Here is a 25,924-nt window from a genome sequence, read left to right as displayed (position 1 = left end):
AGTAAGAAAAGTATTTCACTTCACCTATCTATTAAATTTATATCCAGCCTTGGAAGTTGTTTAACATGTCTGATTCAAAATCAGAGCTAGCTTTCATGACAAAGGGAGAGCTAGAACGTCTCCTAGTACCTGGTATCACTAGTTGAGCTCCATTTCTACTCATAAGGTAACACATCCTAGCATTCTGCCAGATTCACTTTTCTGTGAAGAGTTTTTACTTGCAGAAGAACAAAACTGATGTAAAAGGTGGTGGAAAGAATTAAGATCTCAGACAGGGATAGATAGAAATTACCTGAAAAAGTAGCACTTGACATTAAGACAATTGGTGCTTTTATTAATAAATATAGGGCTGTCTATACTTGGTGTGTGTGTGTGTGTGTGGTGGCTAGCATTTAAACACATTCAGCTTGTCAGCTGGAAAGCTGACAGTCCAGGTTCAAGACTCAAGTGCTGTGTGATGAGATGAGCTGTTACTTGCCCCAGCTCCTGGCCAGCTAGCAGTTCGAAAGCATACAAATGCAAGTAGATAAACAGGTACCACTTTGGTGGGAAGATCATAGTGTTCCATGTGCCTCAGCATATCATCATGCTGGCCACATGACCACGGAAATGTCTTTGGGCAAGGTTAGCTCCCTTGGCTAACAAATGAAGATGAGCACTGTCCCCTAGAGTCCAAAACGACTAGGAAGATAAACTTCACCTTTATCTAATACTTGGGAAACTGTTCTTGTTATGTACATATCCAAGTATTGTTGAACTAAGTATTAGCCTTTAATATCATTGATGACAATAGTGGATGTCAAGATTTTGATACCAGTTGTGATACAGCGAGGTTCATATGGAACCAAATGTTATCACGTGCATTTTGCCTAACTTCCTTGAGTATTTTTTTTTAAAGTAGATGTTCAAAACATCAACATCTTGGTAGCACATGTCCTCAGCAAAACAACTATTGATGTAAATGTTTTTGTGTAATGGAACATATTATTTTAAGCTCTGTCATCAACATTTTTTTTTTGCAAGAAACTGTTTTTAATTAGCCACCATACCACCTTCATCACTTCATATAACCACACACTTCAGCAGATTTGTACGCAACAGTTTATTGAGTTTATTAATAATCTGGGCTAAAATTAAGGTACAGGAAATCAATTATGGTTTAATACTGTTTTATACAAAAAATAGCCCTTTGAATACCCCAGTTATAAAAATCCAGTAAAAGTGTTAAAGAATATAACAATATACTCCTAAAATTGTAATTATGTTAGTTCAAAAATGAAAACAAAGACCATTTGTGATGCTAATCATGCTTCAGGTCTACATATTCAAATGTAGCTTAGTTCATGGAAATAGGTACCAGATACTTTTGTTATAACTATACCAGGCACAAACTGGAAAACATTATTCAACCTCATGGAAATACACTCTGTTAAAAAAAATATTTAACCTTACTTAGAGTTAGTAAATTAGTAATTTACAGCTGTTCAGGAACTAAGTTTTAGCAGTATGGATTTTATAAGTGATCATAAAAGCCAAAATTCTTAAAATGTAGCACCACGAGTAGACTAAGTTACAGTATATAATGAAGGTCTAATTACAGCAAACAATGCATGCAGATGAATAGAATATATCTGAAAAAGTTGAATAACTTTTAAAGTCAGTTACTGAAAACTAATATACAATAGGGTTAAGTTTATACTAATTATTTGGTACACACATTCACATTTTCAACTTTTCAAAATACTAGGAAATTTTCTCCTTGCTATTTAATTATAATTACAGCTTCAAACAAAGAATACCAAAATCAGCCCAGATCTAAAGCATTCTAGGTAAACAAGTGTGTTCAAATCAAGTAGCATAATTTAACCCAGTAATATAACCTATTTAGGACACAAAAAGATTGTAGGTATTACTTCTGAGCAGTAATTTTTCCTTTCTAAGGAAAAAAGTACTATTAGTGGAAACTCTTCAGATTACTAGTATAATATTTTCAAATAAATTACAACATCCAAGTGAAATCTTTCTGGAATCCCCTTTTTAAAATGGAAATACTGGATTAATAAACGGCAGAACAGTTTCACTATGTCTATATATCACTTATTGCAGACTTAAAGAAATATAATTTGGATTTTATTTTTGAATATAGTAAATACAGACTAAAATATGGATGACATCAGATTTTTGGTAATCTATGTGTGACAACAATCAAGATGAAAATGCCTTAATGACTTTTTTTTAATGCTGGAAGCCTGAAGGACATTAGATTAAGTCACTCTCTTTCCAGTATTTCCAAGTACAGTATGTATGTCTGTCAGTATGTATGTACATCATGGGCATACTGTGGTCATTGAGTAGCTAGTTTCTTCCATGAGGGATAAGTATGATCTTCCTTTGTAGAAACACATGCCTCAGGTACAATTTGACTTTGCTTTCTTCAAAAAGTAAACAAAAATTTGAAAATCTAAAAGAATACAGCTAAAAAAGTCTGAAAAAATAACTGAATTGGTTTTCTAAACTGTACTACTTCTTTTAAACCCATATAAGTCACAAAATGCTACACACACATGGTAATTATGTGAAAATATTTAGCACTGGGTAAAGTACAGCAGTCAAAAAATAGTAGAGGCATAAAGACTGATATATTACTTCATACAGGTAGTTCTCAACTTACGGCTATTTCACAATTGTTCCTAGTTACGATGGCCTTGGAAAGGGGTGCTTTCCAAGGCCCGTAAAGCACTTCCAAACATTGTAAAGTGTTGCCCTGCCCCCCCCATCTACATGGCCACATTTCAGACTCTTGGCAGCCTATTTGCACTTACAACCAGTTTCCAAGCATCCTGCAATCATGTGAATGCCATCTGCTATCTTTCCTGCTGGCTTCCCCAAGAAAATCAACAGGGAAACTGGCAGAGAAGATTGCAAGTGGAGGAGACAGAGGGGAGCAACTCACCCAGCCGCCTGCAGCAGCTTTGTACATGATGGTAACCAGGCTGAGGCTCCCTGGGTAGCTGAGTGGCTGGATTGGGAACCAGCCGAAACCTCCCAGACATCAGCAGGTTTATGTATCCCTGTGGATCCCAGGCCTCCCTACCTGGTGCAGGATCTCCTCACTCGGCTGAACGATCCGCATGGTCACTTAATTAACTGGAAATGAATGAGCCAGGAGGGTAGTCACTGAGGGAAGCGATTATATGTCTCATTTAACAACTGCTTCACTCAACAACTAAGATGCTGGGCTCAATTATGGTTGTAGGTCAAGGACTACTTGTATATAAAAAGAGCAACACTGAAAAATTGCAAATATTATCACTTATTTTCTTGTTGGTCAGTCTGCATGCAAAGGTCTCTATTCCAAAAAAAATGAACATTTCTTTAAGACTTTCTTTAGTCTTTCCTATGAAAACCTTTACAATTAAATTTCAAAGAAATAGGAAATACATAATATTTATAGGGTAGGTGACTTAAAGGGACTTTCACACAAACATGTAAGCTGCATAAAGGAAACCAGGGAAAATTAAGAATAAGAATTTAAACCATAAATATAATGTGGTTGAAATCAACTGATTACCCAGTGCAAAACAACCCAAAAACAAAAACAGTGGCATTAGTCCGTAATATTAGAGGAACAACAGGCTAGGGAAAATCTACACATTTGTATAGTCTGCGTAGTAAAATGAGCTCAATAAAATATTAGTAAATTTGAACAAACTCATATTGCATTGAACATTTTAGAAAGATTAATCTTATTTGTTTACAAAATAGAGATTACAACAACTATATATTTGTTTGCTGAATGTTAACAGACCTTCCAAGTCACAGCAGGATAAGGAGTAACTTTCCCCACAAAATAAGCTCTGTGTCTTAAATCTTAAATGATTCCAATTAATGAAACTTATCTGCAATGATGAAAAGAGAATATTGACAGGTTACCTGATCATGCGTACTTTAAAAAAATGAATTATAATTAATATACAAAGCAACAATGATAACCAAACTTTTCAATTACAAATCCCGGTGAATACCTAGATTCCTCCTACAAATTTTACTAATAAAATGGCACCATCTCATACACATATATTATGAAGAAAGTTTACAGCATAAAGACCACAGGGAACCACAAGAGTATATTGTTCTAGTAATTTCCCCCCCTCCCTTTTTTATTAGCCTATGTCAGGGATGTCAAACTGCCGGTCTGCAGGATGGATATTGCTGGCAATGGGGAAAAAAGTTGTGATACGTTGCGACACGTCATATGACATTGCGAGTTTGATGTTAACTCCTTCTTGTTCTTTGCAATGTATTGCTTAAAAAAAGAAAATATCCACGACTATTTAATCATACACTGTCTCAATTTTTTTTGGCTGCCATAGTAGTAATATTGCATTGTTACAGAATGTTACTGTTTAACATTCTATGACACACATGACCATGCCTGTTTTTGTGACCTTTTTTGCAGCTGTCATTAAGATTACACTGTAATTATTAAGCACATATCACAGTCATTAAGCAAACGTGGCAGCTGTTAAATAAATCCATTTTTTCCAATGGACATTTTTTTTGTTGGATACGGGAAGTGAATGATGAAAATCAACAAAAGCAGAAAATCATTGTCATGTGACTGCAGGACACTACAAGTGGCTATAAATGAAAGCCGGTTGTCAAGTGCCCAAAATGTAATGACATGACCGTGAAGGGAGGAGGATGTGGTATGGCCAGCAGAACTGTAAAACTGGATCACAAGTTGCTTTGTAACTTTGACCAGTCATTAAGTGATTGGTCATTAAGCGAGGACTACCTGTATGCTGTATTAAATGTTGAAGTTCACTGTTTGCTTGATCATTCATTATTTGCTTGATTGTTTAGGGGAAAAAAGAACCCTGCCTGCTCTTTTCTCTGCCTCATTCTATGCTTTGATTTGGTTCTTTAAAAAGTGAGGAAGGGAAGTCAAACTGTATTACATGCTGGCACAGTAGCTGAGGAAATACAGAAACTGGACAAAGCATTATCTCATTTTTCTTGATATTAAAAACTACTCTTCCCTGAAGAACAGGATATAGTATACAGTGACAATTAGTAAATGTATGCTATCCAAACATTTGCAAAGCTGATGGAGAATTGGTTCTTTAGTCTATTAATATATGCATTTTTAGCTTTTTGAATTTAAGCCTTATGGCAAGTAGGCAGCTGTAACAACTGAAGGAGCTAATAAATAAATGGAAGCCTTTTTGTTTCAGAATGCAGTAATTATATCACTTTAAAGTTACTTACCTAAAAGTCAAAATCATGATAAATACAGGTGAAACTCGAAAAATTAGAATATCGTGCAAAAGTTCTTTTATTTCAGTAATGCAACTTAAAAGGGGAAACTAATATATGAGATAAGATTCATTACATGCAAAGCAAGATAGTTCAAGCTGTGATTTGTCATAATTGTGATGATTATGGCGTACAGCTCATGAAAACCCCAAATCCACAATCTCAGAAAACTAGATTACATGCAATCAATAAAACAAGGAGTGTACATAGAACAATATCGGACCTCTGAAAAGTATAAGCATGCATATGTACTCAGTACTTGGTTTGGGCCCCTTTTGCAGCAATTACTGCCTCAATGCGGCATGACATGGAAGCTATCAGCCTGTGGCACTGCTGAGGTGTTATGGAAGACCAGGATGCTTCAATAGTGGCCTTCAGCTCTTCTGCATTGTTCGGTCTCATGTCTCTCATCTTTCTCTTGGCAATGCCCCATAGATTCTCTATGAGGTTCAGGTCAGGCGAGTTTGCTGGCCAATCAAGCACAGTAATCCCACGGTCATTGAACCAGGTTTTGGTGCTTTTGGCAGTGTGGGCAGGTGCCAAGTCCTACTGGAAAATGAAGTCAGCATTCCCATAAAGCTCGTCTGCGGAAGGAAGCGTGAAGTGCTCCAAAATCTCCTGGTAGATGGCTGTGTTGACCCTGGACTTAATGAAGCACAGTGGACCAACACCAGGAGATGACATGGCTTCCCAAATCAACACAGACTGTGGAAACTTCACACTGGACTTCAAGCATCTTGCAGTGTGTGCCTCTCCATTCTTCCTCCAGACTCTGGGTCCTTGGTTTCCAAATGAGATGCAAAAGTTGCTCTCATCAAAAAAGAGAACTTTGGACCACTGAGCAAGAGACCAGGTCTGTTTTTCTTTAGCCCAGGTAAGACGCTTCTGATGTTGTTTGTTGTTCAGGAGCGGCTTGACAAGAGGAATACGACATTTGAAGCCCATGTCCAGGATCTGTCTATGTGTGGTAGCTCTTGATGCACTGACTCCAGCCTCAGTCCACTCCTTGTGAAAGTCCCCAACACTTTTGAATGGCCTTTTCCTGACAATCCTCTCCAGGCTGCGGTCATCCCTGCTGCTTGTGCACCTTTTCCCTTCCACATAACTTTTTATTAATGTGCTTTGATACAGCACTTTGGGAACATCCAGCTTCTTTTGCAATTACCTTTTGAGGCTTTCCCTCCTTATGGAGGATGTCAATGATGGTTTTCTGCACAACTGTCAGGTCAGCAGTCTTCCCCATGATTGTGATTCCTACTGAACCAGACTGAGAGACCATTTAAAGGCTCAGGAACCCTTTGCAGGTGTTATGGCTTAATTAGCTGATTAGAGTGGGACACTTTGAGCCTAGAATATTGCACCTTTTTACAATATTCTAATTTACTGAGTTTGTGGATTTGGGGTTTTCATGAGCTGTAAGCCATAATCATCACAATTATGACAAATCACGGCTTGAACTATCTTGCTTTGCATGTAATGAGTCTATCTCATATATTAGTTTCCCCTTTTAAGTTGCATTACTGAAATAAATGAACTTTTGCACAATATTCTATTTTTTTGTGTTTCACCTGTAGATCAAATCTGTAACACTCTAACTTCCAAAGCAATATTTTGTATGCTAGTTTTAGTATAAAAGTGTTCTTACCAAATAATTCAAACTTTGTACCCATGAGTTGCACTGCTATCCCCTTCACCTCCTTGTCTCTGCATCTGCATCTGTGCTTGCATCCTTGCAATCATTTCCTGCATGCGGCGAAGCTAAAACAAAAGAATATCATTTCTACATTGGCTAGCCATTCCTCCAACTAAGAGTGTGTTGGCAGCTTACAACAAAAACATTAAATCAGAATTATATCACCAATTTTTTAAAAATCAGATTTTATATCTTTCATGTACAACTATGGTTCTTTTGTAGAAGGAGATATTGGTATCATGAGACCATATTCTTTTCCCACTTTCATCCCCTACTTCCCATAACTGATGTGCAGTACAGGTAAGAAACCTATGGGTCTCCATATATTTTTGAATTATACATACCATCATATCACCCAGTGGAGACATTCGTTATAGATGCTGAGAACTGGAATTCAGCAATTGGGGCTGCACATTTTCCAGTTTCTGGTTCAGTTTTTACACTTTTAGTATGATTATAGAATTTAGTTCAATGGATTCACTCATATGAATTAACATCAAAGCCATCATGAAATAAGACTTTATTTAGCATTATACAAATTTAAGAGATACCAACCAGATCAGTTATGTTAACAGGCAACAATAAACCAGTTTGAATGAAAAATTCAGTATTAATGCAGCTACTAAAGCAGGATATTGTGACATCTAAATCCAAATAGTTACCATTCCATACTTGGTTATTAAAAACTGGGAATAAAATCTCTCTTGAACTCAAAGCTGCAATAAACCAATATGATTTTAAACTGCCAGTATCAATTAAAAATTCCACATTTTACCTGAAGAATTACTAAGCAATAACGTTTCTTTGAAACATACTTTTGATTATATAGTTGCATGAGGCTACTTTCCCACTGCTGCTATACAAATCTAATATACACAGCATTCAAGATTTTCTGACAAAATACATAAATTCAGTTTATACTCCAACTTCGAATATAGCCATAGATCACATCAAATTAGGGACTCCCTTGAAATCTGGACTGAGCCATTCAGGTCCATTTGCCTTTCCTCTTTTACCAATTATAAATGAAAATCAATGAATGATTGACTGTTATAATTGTTTTAATTTTAAATTTATGGGCTCTGTAGAAGGATACCTTTCAGAGAATTCACATTGAGAAGTGTTTGTGTGAGATGCCTTTAATTTTTTAAGTTTTCTTTAGAAAAAGCTAACTAATAACTTTGTAATTTCTTGGCAAAATCCTACCAAATAATATTCTGTCCCTATGGGGTGAGAATTCAGAACCATTTATGAATATCACATGATTTGAAGATCCAAAATACAGTATATTTTCAAAAAAAATGAAGTCCTTACTTCTGCTTCCTTTTCAAGCAAGATTTGATCTTTATTAACATCTTCATCTTCAACTTTTCTACATGTAGGATGGAAAAAAGGCTTATAAATATATAGCAATATCTACTTTAAAACAACATCTTTACAAAGGAATTTAATGCAAACATGTAGTTTTAAATACTTTTTGCATCTGACAGTATTTAACTACCAATTGAGCAGTATTTTAAAAATATGAATACAATAATAAAAGAAAAAAGATTACTTGAGTAGTTATTACTATACTGTATGTATTTCCTAGGTAATAGGATTTTCTTTTCTTTATTTATAAATGCTGCCCATTCCATTCTGTAAAGAAACCTGGCAAAAGAATGTGGGTTTACAATGAAATCTCTAGTTTAGAAATACTAGCTACACCTATTGATAGCAGGAAATTCTGGTATGGGTATGATTAATGCTAGTAACCTTTAAAAGTCAACTTGGAAAGAAAGAGAAGTAAATAATGAACATTTATTCATCAATGAAACATGACTATGCCGAGTGTTTATAAAACTAAGAGAAAGAGGAAGAATGTTGTAAATGTAAAAGAAGATGGATTGATTTTGGGGAATAGAATTGAGGAAAACATGCATAAATGATGGAAGTAAAAATGTAAGTCCATTAATTAATGAAAGGATTATAATGTAAGTCAGAAAATGAAATTATTTAAATTATGAAAACAGATATTAATATATTAATGAAGCTAAATTTTACTTTCTATGTATGTTTCAAGTATAAGTATAAATGTACTGAGTAGTGATAATGAGAGAGATGAGATCCATATATAAATGTCTTCCTGAAGAACAAAGCTATTCTATTAGGTGACACAAATAGAGAGGTGGGAATGAGATAGAAAAATACAGCAAAATGAAAAACACTAGGTATTGTTTGAGAGTATCTGTTTAGAAAAAGATGTATTTTGAATATATGGTTTAAGCATGTCTATTTAAATGAATACAGAACAAAGGAATGACTCTAAAAGTTTGAGTAATTTGATTGTTTATGATATAAGAGAGTGACTGAAGGCTATAAGATTAAGGGTTTGCAATGAAGGACTGACCACTATTGGGTAGGGTCAAGAACTGATCTTAGGAAAAATTTGGAGGTGGAAAACATTAAATAAAAGAAATTCAAATAAAAGTAGAATTACTACAGGAAGCAAAAGTTCAAAACCTGTATGAAAAAATATTAGGAAATAGCAGCTGAATGAAACAGAGTGAAAACTCTTGCAAAATATCACAGAATGAAACTAAAAAGGATGATTGGTAGAACAAGAAAGTGAAAGCAGCATATAAAAATGAATACAATAAATGAAAATAAAATGAAAAATTCTGTATAATACATATATATATAGAGAGAGAAAAAGAGTTGCAAAAAACATAGTAAAGAGAACAAGGAATAGTTAAAAGTGGAACATAAAGTGCAGTGATTTTGATTCAAATAAAATAGCATTTTGAAACTGGGGAAAAGGGCTAACAAAGACTCTCCAGCAGAAGGAACAGAATAAAAAATACAAATGACTGAATACTGGAGGAACATTTTAAAGATCTGGTTGGGAAAGATAGTGACATGTTAAAAAATATGGCTGCAGATTTAAATGGCATAATTGGAAAAACATTAAAATATGAAGTTTGCATACAACATGTTTAACACGTGTGAAGGTTGCATCTATTCCTAATAACTGAAAGAATGCTGTTACTGTCCCTTTATAGAAAAATATAATAAGAGTAATACATCCAAATAGATTAACTGTTAAGTATGCCGGGAAAGTATTTGACATAGATTTAAAATGCTAGCAATCAAAACATGACAAGAAAACCTGAAATGTGATAGAACCATAGACCATTTAGTAAGAGATACTTACCGGCCACCCTTTTTAAGTCTTTCAGAACGGAAGTTCTCATAGTGAAGATCTTGAGTCACTTCTTGAAGATCCTGCATATGAGTGCTGGAATGACACAAAACTATGGTATAAAAATTATTTAATACAACACAACTAATATCATTTTAATCCGTAAATTAACAGTTATGCATTAGAAGCAGCGGAATGGAAAACAGGATATAGAATTTAACTCAATGGGTTAAAAATGCTCTGAAATGCATACCTTCTCCATTGTTATCGTGTTTGCTACCCAAGTCCTTTAATAGTTACATAACATAACTTCATATATAACACAACCATTTTTTTAAAGAATCTCATTTGCCCACTTTCATATGTGTCAGAAATATGAACATAAAGGGACATTTTTATCATGTGGTAGACACGTACAAAAACTAAAAAAAAAAGATCCAAATACATAATTTTGATACAGATGATTTGAAATATTAATATTCAATTTAAGCCAAAACTTTTCATTTCAGGATTAACAGGCAAATAGAAAAGTGTCATGGAAGATTATTTCTATATATGATCACAGCAGCCAGATTACTCTAGGTTCAGAGATGGAAAGATTCAACATTATGGAAGAATGGTTGGTAAAGTTAATAGATTTTGCTGAAATGGATAATTTCTTTCATTACAGCAAAGGCATTATCTACATAAAAAAGATGTAAAAAAGATGTTGAGACTCTAGTACAGAGTACAGAGAAGAGCAACAAAGATGATTAGGGGACTGGAGGCTAAAACATATAAGGAACAGCTGCTGGAATTGGGTATATCTAGTTTAACGAAGAGAAAGACGAGAGGGGACATGATAGCAGTGTTCCAATATCTCAGGGGCTGCCACAAAGAGGAGGGAGTCAAGCTATTCTCCAAAGCACCTGAAGGCAGGACAAGAAGCAACGGATGGAAACTAGTCAAGGAGAGAAGCAACCTAGAACTAAGGAGAAACTTCCTGACAGTTAGAACAACTAACCAGTGGAACAACCTGCCTCCAGAGGTGGTGAATGCTCCAACACTAGAAGTTTTTAAGAAGAAACTGGACAGCCATTTGTCTGAAAATGGTATAGGGTTTCCTGCCCGAGCAGGGAGTTGGACTAGATGACCTGCAAGGTCCCTTCCAACTTCATTATATTATTATTATTATTATTATTATTATTATTATTATTATTATTATTATTATTATTTATAAGCCTCTTATGGACTTTGGCGTAAAAATCAAGAGTGAAATTGACACTTATAGTTTTGATGTTTAGACAGAATAGATTATAGAAAGAGCAATATGATGTAACTTTAGAGGTCAAAATATATTTGTTCTTATAGTTGTTGTAAAAAATATCAGAAGCCATTGCTTTGTCTTTTTCTATTTTTAACTTTTTTCCTTTTCTTGCACTTTTTTGCTTTCTCTTTGCTTTCTTTTTTCCCTTGTTTACTTCTATTAGTCTGTGTTAGCTTTTACCTTCTTTCCTGTCTGGTTTACCTGGAAGGGCTGATACGTGATGTCTCACTTAGAGACTATGGATGATTCACTTTGTAATAAAAAAAGTTATAAAAGCAGGTGCAGTCACATGATGTTTCTCTTCACAATCACACTCTTTAACAATTAATTTTCCAGTCTCTACTGTGGTCATAAGTTAAGAGCTATCTGTATCTCCTGTTTAACAGTTCAACAAACAGTAATGATTTTGCTTTGTATTGTGTGGCAGAGAAAATAAGATGAACAATGACCAAAGTACAGAGATAAATGCACTTTACTTACATCAGCATGGTTCTTAGTTTTAAGAAGTCATTATGTTCTGGATTTTCCACTTCAACAACACCCCAGGGATAAAGACGACCTCTAACTTTTTTACCCTTAGCTTCAATTAACTGATTGGATCCCACAACACAAAATGGAATGCTGGTCTGGAATTGAAGAGAAAAATAATCTTACAATCTCACTGTGCTTTGCAATTAGAAGTTTGATAACAATCAACACTAATTTAAATTTCTGAAAAGAAAGTCAACTATTTTGTTAAAATAATGAGACATTCCATTGACTGGAAAACCCTTATGGACTTTTTGCATAAAACAGCAAAAATGCACTTATGATTTATGGTTTTGAAAAAGACCAGTCAGATTATAGACAGATGAGTTATGCTTGAACCATAGAGTAAGAAGTAAGTCTGTAACTGTACTTGTAACTGCTGTAAAGGAGATCAGAAGCTACTTCTTTGAATCTTCTTCCTTTCTTTCCTATTTTAATTTTTTGTACTTTGTTTTCATTTTGATTTATTTCTTTTTCTTACATTAGTTTTTACCTTCCTTTTTAAATGCTTTTCAATAAGATACATAACCTCTTGTATCCTACCACTCTCCAGTTAAAAGTCACTTGTTTAACCTTACTGCTTTCATCCTTTCTCCTCAATGATTTTTGATAAAAATTCTGCTGTTTACATTCGTTATCTTCTGTTGCCCTCATCTAACTCTAATACTTCTGTTAACCTCATCTAAATTTCTGTTATTGCCCCCTTGCATTCCTTTTCTATACTTTTAATTGTTACAATTTACACTGTCAAAAATGAAACTCCTATTCAGGGCTCTATTCTTTTCACCTGAACCTTGACTTTATCTCTCTCCATGTGTGCCCTGCAGTGCTAAGTGGAAATAAGGTGCAAAGAAAGAAAAAACAACAACCCCAAAACAAACAAAAAACCATACAGGAACTCTTGCTACAAATTCCTGCTTCACACACTGTCATTCTGAATGCATAAGATTTTTTTAAAAATTGCAATTAAATTTGGATGACAAAGCATTTTTCAATCCCAAGATCAAAATTCCTTTTGGTGTGAAGAATTCCTTTCTGAGATTAGAAACAGATTAAAAACACTAGCTTTCATAAGCAATGATAATAAAGCAAAAATAATAAATTCTTGAAATTAAATAAGATGACAGGATAAACTATTTCTGACATAATAAATTGTCCTTACTTTCAAAAGTCTGGTCTGTTCTTTAAAATCTTCATCTTCGTCTGATTCCGCATCGGGCAAGTGATAAATCTTGATGCTATGTTCTTCAATTTCATCCAAAATCTGACCACAAAGGACAATAAGATATAAGAATAACATGGGCTGAGATTCAACATCTGCAAAATCAACAGGGATTTTTTGCCTGATTTTTATATCTGTGTTTTTTTCCACTTAAACCCAAGTAGCTTCTGAATGCCAGGAAATCATACCCCTAGAATTACACATGGTACAAAGTGCTGCAGTTGGAGAAGGCAGCAATTAGTCCTCTTCACTTCAAAAAGTTAAAAGCTGTACACACTACCTAAAAGTTCAGTGTTCATTAGGTTCTGACCAAAGGCCTATTATGCACAATATATAAGAATCATGTTTTTATTTATGCTATGCTTAAAGAAAAAAACCCTTACCCGTTTCTTCAGTCTTTCCCGCTCTTTCAGCGTAAGAGTATCGGCTTTTGCAATCACAGGCACAATATTCACTTTGTTGTGTATAGCTTTCATGAACTCAACATCCAGAGGCTTGAGACTAAAAATACAGATTATGACATCCTAACATTTAGTCTCCTTTTTCTTCACAAACTCAAAATTAACAGAAGCAGTTAACATAGAAACTTAAATATTTCCAAAACATTCAGATTCTCAGATCAAATTACTGCTTTGGTTACATCAAGAAAGAAATTATTATTATTATTATTGTATTATTATTGTAAAATGTAACTCAACTTTTTAATTGTAACTCTATAAAATAAGAAATTATGGTCTTGGCTACCACCTTAAATATACCATGTCACACGGGCATCCCCTGCAAACACTACGGGTGGCAACAAATAGTTTTGGCATATTCTGTCCAGTATGCCCACAAATACAACCAAAGCCCAATTTTACATCAAACAAACTCAAAGGATTTGATGCAAATTTTAGATTTTTAAGCTAGAGACAATTTGTAAGTAGATACATTATTACCTGTAAACCCAGCTAGGAGATATACATATTGTGTACTTATATGCACACAAGCAAAATGTATAAAATTAAGTATGGGCGTGGAAGATGGATGGTTTGTAAAGGTGGAAAGAGAGAGAAGTATAGTAAATGGTTTCATGTAAAGTAGATTTAGCTATATTTCCTTTTGATTTCATGCCTTAATTTCTTTTGACTTTCTATTTTTAATCCTTTTCTGCATTAACATCACTTTTCCTGAAAGGGAATAGCATAATAGGTATGTTTGTATGAATGTTTTGTAAACAAACAAACCATTTTAAAATTGTAGAAGTTAAATTGCTCAATATATATTTTTTCCGGCATGAATACATTGATTGCTTATAAAGTGCCTTTTTGGAATTGAATCCAAAGCACTTCTCAATCATAGTACTTACCCATGACCAAATGGTGAGATAAAATAGAAACAGCAATGAACTCGATTATCCACAATATGCCGTCTATTCAAGCCACTCTCATCATGAAGATAACGTTCAAATTGCTCATCAATATAAGAAATAATGGTCTTGAAACTATTAAAACAAATATGAAATACTATTGTTTAAATATTTATTATCTGAGATGCTTTATAATTGTTGTTTAAACCTAAGCAAATAATGTTTAAAAATAATTCCATAACTTGTCAAAATTTTAAGAAATGAATTGATAGGCATAAATCTCTTTCATGTCACAGTATATGCATAATACAGAAAGAAATAAGCATTAAAAATCTTTATAATAATCCAAATCCTAACACTTTACAAGACTTTCATTTTCTATAGAATTTTGGTTTTTAACTGTTCATCTATGAATGATATCATTCTGATTCTACATTAATCTGGAGACTCTGTGGATTGAGCATTCTAACATATTGTATTTTAGTCTACCTTGCATGGAACTCTATTTCTCAAAAAGGATATTTAATTCAAGCATTGAAACTTCAATATTTACAATGCATGTTCTATAAAATGCCCTTTAAGTATGCACCAATTGGTTGTTGGCTGAAACTTAATAATTTTTTTTTAAAAAAATTCACGGCTGCCTGAGTGGTGCCAAGGTGGTCCTGTCCCAGGTCTAAAGCAGGGCTCCCCACCCCTAGGACAAGGACTGGTACTGGTCTGTGGCCCTTAGGAACCAGACCACACAGTTGAAGGTGAGTGGCAGGTGAGCAAACAAAACCAAAATCATCCCCTCCCCCACTCAGTAGAATCGTCTTCCATTAAACCAGTCCCTAGTGCTAAAAAGGTTGGGGCCACTGGCCTAGAACAGGGGTCTCCAACCCCCGGGGTCCGTGGACCAGAACCGGGCCGCAGCATGCCAGCAACTGGGCTGCTGTACAAAGCCCCATCCGCAAGATGCAGGCAGCACACAAAACCACGCACCCTCCAGTCCGCGGAAAAACCTCTCTCCATGGAATCAGTCCCTGGTGCCCAAAAGGTTGGGATCCTCTGACTTAGAGGATGTAGGGGCTTCGACGATTCGGTGGCTTTGGGTATTCGAGCCCTCCAATGACAAGATTCTTCCTCCTTTGGTCCTGGATGGGATAGCGCTGCCCAGACAGATCAGAGCACAATCTGGGTGTCCTCCTGAACTCACAGCTCCTACTAGAAGAGCAGGTGGTAGTTGTGGCAAGAGAGCATGGGTGAACGTTCAGACTGTGAGCCAGTTGTACCTGTTCCTGGGCCTGCTCATAGTCACTCAAACACTCATGATCTCATCTTACATTCTACACGGGGCTGCCCTTGAAATGCATTTAGAAGCTTCGACTATGGGTAGTTAGTGGTGTCAGATATTCAACACATGTAATACTAGTGCTTTATGAGTTGCATTGGTTGCCTGTGTACTTCTGTGGGTAATTCAAGTGCTGGCTGTCACCTTTAAAACCCTTCATAGTTTGGGACTTGGTTATCTGGAGGGATCATCTTCTCCCAGTGGTTTCTACCAACCAATTTGATCTAGTAGGTTGGGCATGCTATGGGTTCTGTCAGCAGCGACTAGGAGATGTGCCTTCTCTACTGTAGTCCCTGCCCTCTGGAACATTTCTCCCTTCAGAGATGGGGATGACCTGGCTTCTGGACTTGTAGTCCTGAGTGTATGAAGAGCCATATTTCCTGCATGTATTGACATCTATGACATTTTTCCCCCAGTGCCATATATTTTAATTTTGTATTGTGGTGTTAACTGTTTTGGGGTTTTGGTTGTTAAACTACCCAGAGTCACTTAATAGAAATTGAACAAATCATATTTTTAACAACTGTGCTTGTTAAAAGTTTATATGACAAAATAGTGATTATATTAGATGCTCACAATACTTGCATACGAACTGAAATCTGTCTATTCACCTAAACCCTTGAAACTTTTGGGTCTTTTTAATGTGAATTTTATTTTTATTTTTTCAATTATAACTGATCATAACCCATTGGTATTCCAAGTTACAGTTTATTACAGATATGCATGCACACACATACATTTTTACACCCACTTCATAGAATTAATGCGCCACCTTAGTAGCAAGCACTTCCTAACTTATCAAAACAAATATGGAATGAGGTCTCTCACTACAGAGGGCAACAGAACAAAATTATCATATTCATAACCTGGGCATACTGAAACCATCAATGTTCTTCTAAATGATTTCTGGCATTCAAAAGTTTTAGAATTCTAACGAATAAGTAGGACTTCTTCTGATATATCAAATAAATTCATTAATAGCTTTACCTCCAATACAGTAACTTTTAATTTTTTTAAAATTGTGAAATAGTTGCACTAATTAAAACAAACCATAGATGTGCATTGCTGGCAAACCAGCTACTGTACATAATGTGAGAACCTCACTCACTCCTGATAATAACACAAAGTATTTTCAATTTCTTTCAATTATAAACTAACAAATCCTATTAGTGCAAATTGCAGCAGCCTATTAACCAATAGATGTATGCTGATCTAGCAATCTATCATCTACAGCAGACATGTCAAACTCGCGACATCGCGTGACATATCAGAACTATTTTGCCATTTGCTGGCAATGGGGTGGGTGTGGCTTCCAGATGATGCGTCCAGCCCACGGGCTGGCAGTTTGACACCCCTGATCTACAGGTAGTGCTTGCTTAAGGACCCTAATTGGGATGAGCAATTCTGCTAAGCAAAGCAGTGGTTACAGTGCATTCAGAAAGTATTCAGACCCCCTTTTGTCAATTTTATGCTGCAGCCTGATTCTACAGTTGTTGAAATTCATTTTTTTCTCATAAATCTACACTCAGTAGCCCATAATGAAAAGGTGAAAACAGAATTTTAGGAATCTGTAAATTTATTAAAAAGAAAAAAACCTGAAATATCACATTGGCATAAGTATTCAGACCCTTCACTCAGTACTTTGTTGAAGCACCTTTGGCAGCAATTATAGCCTCAAATCTTTTGGGGTATGACGGGAGAAAAAACAAGCAATTTCTGTAGGCAATATCTCCTTTTCCTGACTTTTCCCTTGAACAGAGATTGGAAAGGAATTTCAAGAGAGTAAGCTGTTTCCTCTTATAGATATCAAAAGCAATGTGATTGCACAGCAACAGGAAAGGATCAAGCAGAGCTTGCTTACAGATATTGCTCACTTCCACCCCTCCCCCAATACAACAGAGCCGAAAGACTGGAGCGAAATATATTTCAAGAGAGTACTATAAGCTGTTTGCGTAGTGTGGTATGGCTCAGTTTTGGGCTGCCGCTGCAATTGCATTGCAAACAGCTGTTTTGAGATCCCTCTCTCTCCAATTAATCTGCTCTGAAAAGGGGGAGATATATATAAATACAGAAATTCTGGAAACAAACAATAAATTTTATTTTTATCTTGCCTTCCTTTATTATTTTTATAAATAACTTAAGACAGCAGACATACCTAAAACCCCTTCCTCCTCCTATCTTCTTCAAAGGGCTGAAAGTGTGTGACTGGTCCAATGGTAGCATTTAAAAGTCAATCTCCTGATTTCTAGCCTGGTGCTATAACTATTAGACCAAACTGTCTCTCAAATACAAGTGAACCTCCTCTGAGTAATTTCTGTTTTCTTCTTTCATACTGTATTACTCCTTGATGAAATGAATACAAGCAGTGATAGATACTGCAATATATACCTTTCATCGGACTGCAGTTATTGCTTAATCATTACTTATCTGAGGACACTATGCATCCATATGCAAAGAAGTTAAAGAATGTGAGAATTAAACATTGAATTGTATAATAGAAGAGACCTTAAAAAGAACCCATAGGGCAGGACTGGAACTGACAAAACAAAAACAGAAGTAGGATCTATTTACTCAGTTTATACTGCAATATGCAACACCAAAACACTACTCACAGAGCAGGGAGGACAGATTTCAGGAAAAACTGATTCCAGAGCTTTACATAAAAACATATGAAATATGAAATTAAATTATGAAAGCTAAGAATAATAAAACATATAATACTATTTATATTATTATATTCTACTAAAATAATTTAATACATCCACTGAATACATACCAATCCCGACAATTAATAGCATCACCATATCCTGGTGTATCTACTACAGTCAGACGGAGCTTTACACCTCTTTCCTCAATTTCAACTGTTGAGGCCTCAATCTGTACAGTTCTTTCAATTTTTTCTAGGAAAGGAACAAAACTGGATTTCAAGATTGCTGACATTGAGCCTTTATGGCAAGATCATGAATTAAGAATTACTCTGAGTAGATAGATGATTAAGATATACCTCACAGACAAATCAGTTATGATGCTGCAACCCAATATATATTTTCAATTATAAATTATGCCCTAGAATTATAAAGCTGAAATGTTCCAAGGCAATCTAATTCAAAAATACGGATATTACCACACAGTTTACAAAATTATTTGATTTGGACAAGAGCATGGTTTGAGCTGAATAATATTCGAATAACCCAATACATCTAGCTGATAAAAAGAAAAACATCCTACAACTGAAACAGCAAAAAGATCAAGACTTGTACTGCAAGAAAAACTAATCACAAAACGTAGATCAGGTGGCAGATTTCACCAAATTATTGCAATATATTCTGATTTCTATACTTTAAAGAACCATAAACACTTTTTTTGAAGGAAGATAGTTTACAAGAGGCATTTCAAACTTGCGACATCACGATGTCGCACGTTGTATTGTGACTTTTTCCCCATTGCCAGCAATGGGGTGGGTGCGGTTTCGGTGTGATGCATCCGGCCTGCAGGCTGCCAGTTTAACATGCCTGGTTTACAATGAATACATTTGTGATTGCACAGAGAAAATTAATAAAAATTCAATGGACAAACGACATCTAAAAACTACACTCCTCCAAATACACCACACACAAAAATTTTCATTAGAATCCATTTATTTTTTCTACCGCAATGTTAGGATCCAATACGACTATACTGAAAGGACAAGGTTAATCTTACCAGCTGCTCCTGGGATTATCCTTTCTGGGTAGAGATCTGTTAAGAACAAGCTGTTTATTAGAGTAGATTTTCCCAATCCAGATTCACCTATTAAACAACATAAAATAAAGTTAGAAACAAACTTAATCATAAATAGATTACCTTAATTATTTAACGGAGTATTATAACTCATTGAAATTCTGCACTGAAGCCAATATTTAGTGTTCAGATTTAGGAATTTTAAAACTAAATACCTTTTTGGTTATGGATCTAAATTTCTGAATGATCAATTATTTATATACCATACGATGAATTCTTTATATAAAAGACTCTATGCCTCAGTTCTTTGCAAAAATTATCATGAAATACTGATGCATCGATTAAACAGAATAATATACCGCAAGCAATTTTTAAAAATTAAGAGTACATTTTACTACAGTTGAACTGGCACCTTGAAAGGTAATAGTGCACATATCAATTTTAAAAAAATAATAATCTTACCAACTACCATAAGGGTAAATTCAAAGCCTTTTTTCACAGACTTCCGATGAACTTGGTTTGGAAGGTTTGCAAACCCAACATAACCAGGGGTTTCTGGATTTGCAAACTTTTCAGCAGGCTGTTGCTGGAAAAAAAAATAGAATACTATATTTAAATAAAATTGTATAATTACGTTTTTAAAATTATTGAGGAAAATGGTTAAAGTTACAGATGTCCTTATATTCACTAAATTTAAAGTGACGGTATTATTTGAAAAGTATAGTTCAATAAATTGCTTTAGAATTAGTAATTAATAACAAGCTACTAGAAGAAATCTCATGTTCCATTTATTTCATATTGATTTCTGAAAATAGAGCATCTGTGAATCAGGTCCTAGGAAATATTTAAGTATAACAGAAACATGATTTTAGATTCTGACTAACTTGTTAAAAATAGTTTAGTCTTGACATTTCTGAAATGAGTCTATTTTTATTACAATTTATATAATAATTTATATAAACAAATATACCGTAATATATAAACAAATATAATTTATATATTATAACAAATATTATATATTATAACAAATATATTTTATATAAACAGATTGTATCTTAAATGCAGGGATACAAAAAAGTAGTGAATTTATTATCCTTAAGAAAAGTTAGCTTTTCGTAGGAGACGAGCAGGCAGAGCTAGACGGCAGACTTAAATGCATCATCAGTTTAGAGTCCTTCAATTGCTACAAGAGATCCAAATCCAGCCACCCTGAATTCTGTTGGCTCTTATCTACCACCAATTTTGTGTTAACCATTAGTTGATCAGATTCTTGTGTATAGGCATGAATAATAAATCTTTCTGAGTTACCAATGGTCCTGATATTTTTTTTCCTGATACTCTTAAAATTAATAGTCTGGCTCAACTGCTTCCCAATGAAGATTCAATGAATAAAAGTATTTTAATTGGAATTGTATTAAAAATATCAAATGCAAACATGTGAGGATTTAAATAGCATTTATTTTCTGATCTTTGTTTCCTAACAATCAACTCCTTAAGAAATTCAACCATTATTAAATAATCTTAACTAGCATATTAATCATATTTAAAAAATGTATCACCTGTAAAGCTAATTTAAAAACCATGTATTCTTTATGTTTTTTGCTTATCACAAGAGCAAATATATTTCTTTTATTGCCAGTATAATATATAGAACTATAGACTGTAGCAATATTAAATGAATGCATACATGCATACATGAGTAGCCACAAGATGAGAAATTAGTTTTCAAGTATTTTCTTACATAAATATTAATATTTAATCTATTAATTATAAGTTTACATCTCTTATTAATACAATGCACACGCTCTAAAATAATGAAATTATAGAGTATAAGCCACAATTTATGTATACAAAATGTCTATTATATGTAGGTATCAACAAATACTCATTAACAAAGACACTCACCTTAGACATGTTTCAATAGATTCGTACAAACTAAAAAAAACCAAAACAATATATTATTAGTTAGAACAGATCCTACTGTACGTCTTATGATCAAATTATGTTTGTATAGCAATCTTACATACATATACTTTATATAAGTTGATTTGTTAGTAAATGTAAAATATACAAATTATTCTAGCCCATCACTCTCTTCGATAAAGGGGAAAAAACTGGTTTTAAATCTATAATCAGAACTGCAGAAGCTGTAAACTGAGGCTGGGAAACTTCCCAGCAAACCTAAAATTAACTTACTGAAATTTGCAGGAAGTTCAGGAAAACTGAAGCAGAATAATGTTTCAGGTAACATTATTTCTGGGGAAAAAACACAAGCCTAGCAGAAATTGTTTTAGATACTCTTTTCTTTCTGTGTGGTATAAATTGTATTTATTTCTCTGTAAAAATTAGGATATTGTGTTTATTTTAGACTTGAAGCATATCTCAAGATCTATAAATTCTATATCCTTCCTTCCTTAACAGTAATGCTATATTTGTAATAGACCTGTGGCATCTTGTGATTTGCTGGCAGCATTATATTTTATTTTCTAATTTTTTAAAAGTCAAACTACAGATCTTTTCTGAACAGCTCTGTGTTTATGAATGAAGGTGAATATGTGTGTCCCAGGATAATGTTGCAGAATCCAATCTGGGTTGGTCACCAGGACCAGAGATTTAGTCTTCCGAGCTTTTGGACCTGTGCTGGAGCCCTTCTTCAGAGAACTTCTCTCTAGCAGTGTGTGTCCCCAAGCTTCTAGAGAGAAGTTCCCTATAGATGGGTTCCAGCACAAGCCTGAAAGCTTGGAAGACTAACGGTAACTGACCAGATTGGATCCTGCAACTATGGACTTGAACACCCTCCCTACAGAAAGAGTGCAGTTCAAATATTTAAAAAGGAAATTGGGGGGGGGGGGTTTATATAAAGCTTCATTTTAACTTGTAAGACCGGTCTATCTCCCATGAATGTTCTAGTGACATGATCAGTAAGTTGCACTATTAATTTTTTCTTATTTTTTTTACTTTTAATCACCAGAATGGCAGCACAGAGCCCCATCTCTCTCACAGTGAAGGTTAGGTGAAAAATGCCAGGCGATGGTAGCTGTAACTTACAAATTACTATCCAAGGAAAAGGCTAAGGCCAGCATATGAAGACCAAAAAGACTTTGAATGTAAGAAAAGTAAATAGTAAAGAATATGTATCTCTTGTATGGTTATCAAAATATGACAAAGAAGGATGCAATAGAACTTAATGAAGGTGGTGTGACTTCATACAGTAGAGCTAATGAGGTAAGTTTAATTACTAAAGGAGAAATATGTATTGGTGTCATCTACCGCAGGTTGTTCTGGGTGTGTAGTAATGCAGGAATCTAATGGTAATATTTGCAGAACCAGAGCTGACTTGTTACATGACAAAAATGTATGTGGGGCAGGGGAAATGAAATGAAAGAGTACAGAAAAAATGACTGGGCCATTCTGATCAAAGAGAGAATGAAAATTGTGATTATCTAAGTATATGCACAGAGGAATATATTTTGAATACATAGAACATAAGTCTATTTATGTGTACATAGAGCAAATAAATTAGTACTATCTAAAAATATTACTGACTTTATTTTTTTATAACAAAAAACTGAGTGAACAAGGGAAATAACGAAGGTGGTTAGAGTTTCTGAACAGACCATTTCATGTAGGGTCAAGATAGGATCTTGAGAAAAAAAATGTACATGGAAAAATGTGAAGAATATAAACAAAACAACAGCAAAAGGCAGTATTAAATACTATACTAAAAAACTATAAAGCAGATTAATCATCTAGCAGAATGAATGGAAAAAAAATACATAATGAACCTGCCTGAAGCAGAATTACTATATGTTGCAAACTGTTACAGAAACATATGGAATTGATGGGAAATATTAAAAATGATGTTGGGTGTGATGATGAAGGCTCTGGATGAGAAAAACACAAAAATTGCTAGAAAAAAACAGGGTAAACAATATATCATGCATAATGCATTTATGAGGGACGCGGTGGCTCAGTGGGTTAGGACGCTGAGCTTGTTGATCAGAAGGTCGGCAGTTTGGCGGGTCGAATCCCGAGTGCCGCGTAGCAGAGTGAGCGCCTATTACTCGTCCCAGCTTCTGCCAACCTAGCAGTTCGAAAGCACGTAAAAAATGCAAGAAGAAAAATAGGGACCACTACGGTGGGAAGGTAACAGCGTTCCATGCGTCTTTGGCGTCTAGTCATGCCAGCTACATGACCACGGAGACGTCCTCGGACAAGTGCTGGCTCTTTGGCTTTCAAACGGAGATGAGCACCGGCCCCTAGAGTCGGAAACGACTAGCACGAATGTGCGGGGGAACCTTTACCTTTAATGCATTTATACAGAAAAGGTTAATTTCAAGGAATTTAAAGAGAACAAAAACAGGACTACAAAAGGCATAGGAGATGCAGATCCTAGAATTAGAACTCAAATGTTATAGTAAATATTAGATTTTATTATATATGTATGTATTTAAAAAATGAGTAACATTACATCAGTTCTTTAAACTGAAAAACATAGAGAATAAAGGATGCTAATAATTAAAGAGACAGATTTTCAGTATATATCCTTAAATGCCAAATCTACCATTACTAATTGTCCAAAAGAAAAGTATTTAATAAAAAATTGAGGAAGTAAAATTAAGATATGAACCTTTGTGAAAATCAGTTTGAATACAATCAGTCATTCTAGATTTCTTTACAAAGAGGGAGCCAGAGAAAGAAATCATCTGACAAAGGGTTCCTATACAACAGAATGGACAAAGGAAGCCTTTGAGAGGTGATTTTCTTCCTTAAAAAAAATCTGAAATGCGGGAAACAACATAGTCCAGTGCCAGATATAGAAACTATACTCTGCTACAGAGAATTTTTCTTAAGTGCCAGGATACCCAGCACAAAAGTAATAAATATGGAACAGAGAAAATCCTGACACAGTGTTATAATTGTTGGAAATTAATTTTGGGTGATCTGTAAGAATAGCATCGATGTTTTCAAATGGTGGAAAAGAAAGATGCCCTAAGTTGTAAAATAAATATAATCAAGATTTCTCCCTTTAGGAATGACCTAGATCCTAGGCAATCAACATCTCCAAAGTACGGAAAGGGAACCGGTATCTTTCCTTCTCCAAAAGGTAAACTCCCGAACATGAAGCCAAGAATGTCATTTATAGAGCTTCCTCTCCACCCCACGTATTTGAAAGTCTTTGGCTCTTTTGCCTTTTCTTCCGGATTCTTTTGAATCTCTTCTGGTGACTTTTAGATGTATGGAATCCAACCTATCATCGCTGTGGCGGGGGGGGGGGGGCGGGGGGGGAAAATGAGAACAATAGATCAAAAATCCGATTCCTCGGAATCCTTTAACATTTCCCAAGACAGGGTGGGAGGGTCCTCCAGCCACGCACCCGAGAAGTATCTTTTTTCTTTCAACACCCAGCCTCACTTTGTCGGAGTCTGGGATGGACCAGAGGAGAGTACGTTCAAGTCGTTCCCCCGCGACTTTTCCTTACTATACTTCTTGAGAGGCGGGATCCGTTTCCTAATCGTCCCCTGAAAACTCCGGAATGCACTGCTACTCCCTTAACCCAGGGGTAGGCAACCTCGGCTCTTTTATGACTCGTGGACTTCAACTCCCAGAATTCCTGAGCCAGCTATGCTGGCTCAGGAATTCTGGGAGTTGAAGTCCACGAGTCATAAAAGAGCCGAGGTTGCCGACCCCTGCCCTAACCTCTTGAATTTGGTAAACGAAATAACGCCCGTTACACCACGGCCTCCCTTCCCTCCACCTCTCTTTTCTTTATTGCCCACCCGGGTAGGACAAGAGCGGCGGCTTTAGAGAAATGGGAAGGTTGGGGGGAGGGAACGCGAACTAGGGAGCGGGACGGGCAGCTCATCCCGCCGAAATAAGGCGTCTGCTTAAGAAAAAGCAGGAACGGTCTCCGCTCCCCGTTTCTCTCAGAGTAAAAAAAACAAAACAAAACTGCAGCCACCATCAACACCCTACATCCCGGCAAGTGACCCAGTTCAAGAGAAACCGCACAGCAGGAGGTGCCGCACCTGAGAGCCGCCCCAAAGTCGCTCCTGAGTCTCCGCCGCCGCCGCCGCCGCCGCCTCAATCTCCGAACCCGCCCAACCGCCTCACAGGCTCACGCAACGCATGCGCACGCTTGCCTCTCTTCCCAAACGCGTCTCCACTCTGCTCACGAGGCAAAAATCATTTCTCCGCCCCCGCCCCGCCCCCCCCCTTGAAAAGCCTTCACGGCTTCGCGCGCGAGACAAAAAACGTCAAGGCGGCTGGTAAC

General features: G+C 35.6%; 1 protein-coding gene across 2 annotated transcripts; it reads right to left on the bottom strand.

The window, feature by feature from the left end:
- Window positions 1-1,093: 1,093 nt before the first annotated feature.
- SEPTIN2 (septin 2) lies at window positions 1,094-25,751 on the bottom strand. 2 transcript variants are annotated; one of them, XM_083364442.1, is made up of 13 exons: window positions 25,680-25,751; window positions 21,556-21,585; window positions 20,113-20,236; window positions 19,633-19,719; window positions 18,707-18,830; window positions 14,598-14,732; window positions 13,633-13,750; window positions 13,190-13,291; window positions 11,980-12,125; window positions 10,206-10,289; window positions 8,327-8,384; window positions 6,965-7,077; window positions 1,094-3,899 (listed from the first exon to the last, which is right to left on the bottom strand). In XM_083364442.1, the coding sequence occupies exons 2-12, from the start codon at window positions 21,562-21,564 to the stop codon at window positions 6,973-6,975; spliced, it is 1,092 nt and encodes a 363-aa protein (XP_083220568.1). In that variant the 5' UTR covers window positions 21,565-21,585; window positions 25,680-25,751; the 3' UTR covers window positions 1,094-3,899; window positions 6,965-6,972. The 2 variants fall into 2 exon arrangements, with proteins under 2 accessions (XP_083220568.1, XP_083220569.1); XM_083364443.1 differs by lacking the exon at window positions 25,680-25,751 and having other exon boundaries at window positions 20,113-20,256; window positions 21,556-21,587.
- Between the last annotated feature and the right edge of the window lie 173 nt (window positions 25,752-25,924).

The sequence above is a fragment of the Vipera ursinii genome, assembly GCF_947247035.1.
Source record: "Vipera ursinii genome assembly, chromosome: 5".
Lineage (NCBI taxonomy): Eukaryota > Metazoa > Chordata > Lepidosauria > Squamata > Viperidae > Vipera > Vipera ursinii.
The sequence above is the reverse complement of the archived record's forward strand: the minus strand, read 5'-3'. Positions and strand labels throughout refer to the sequence as shown.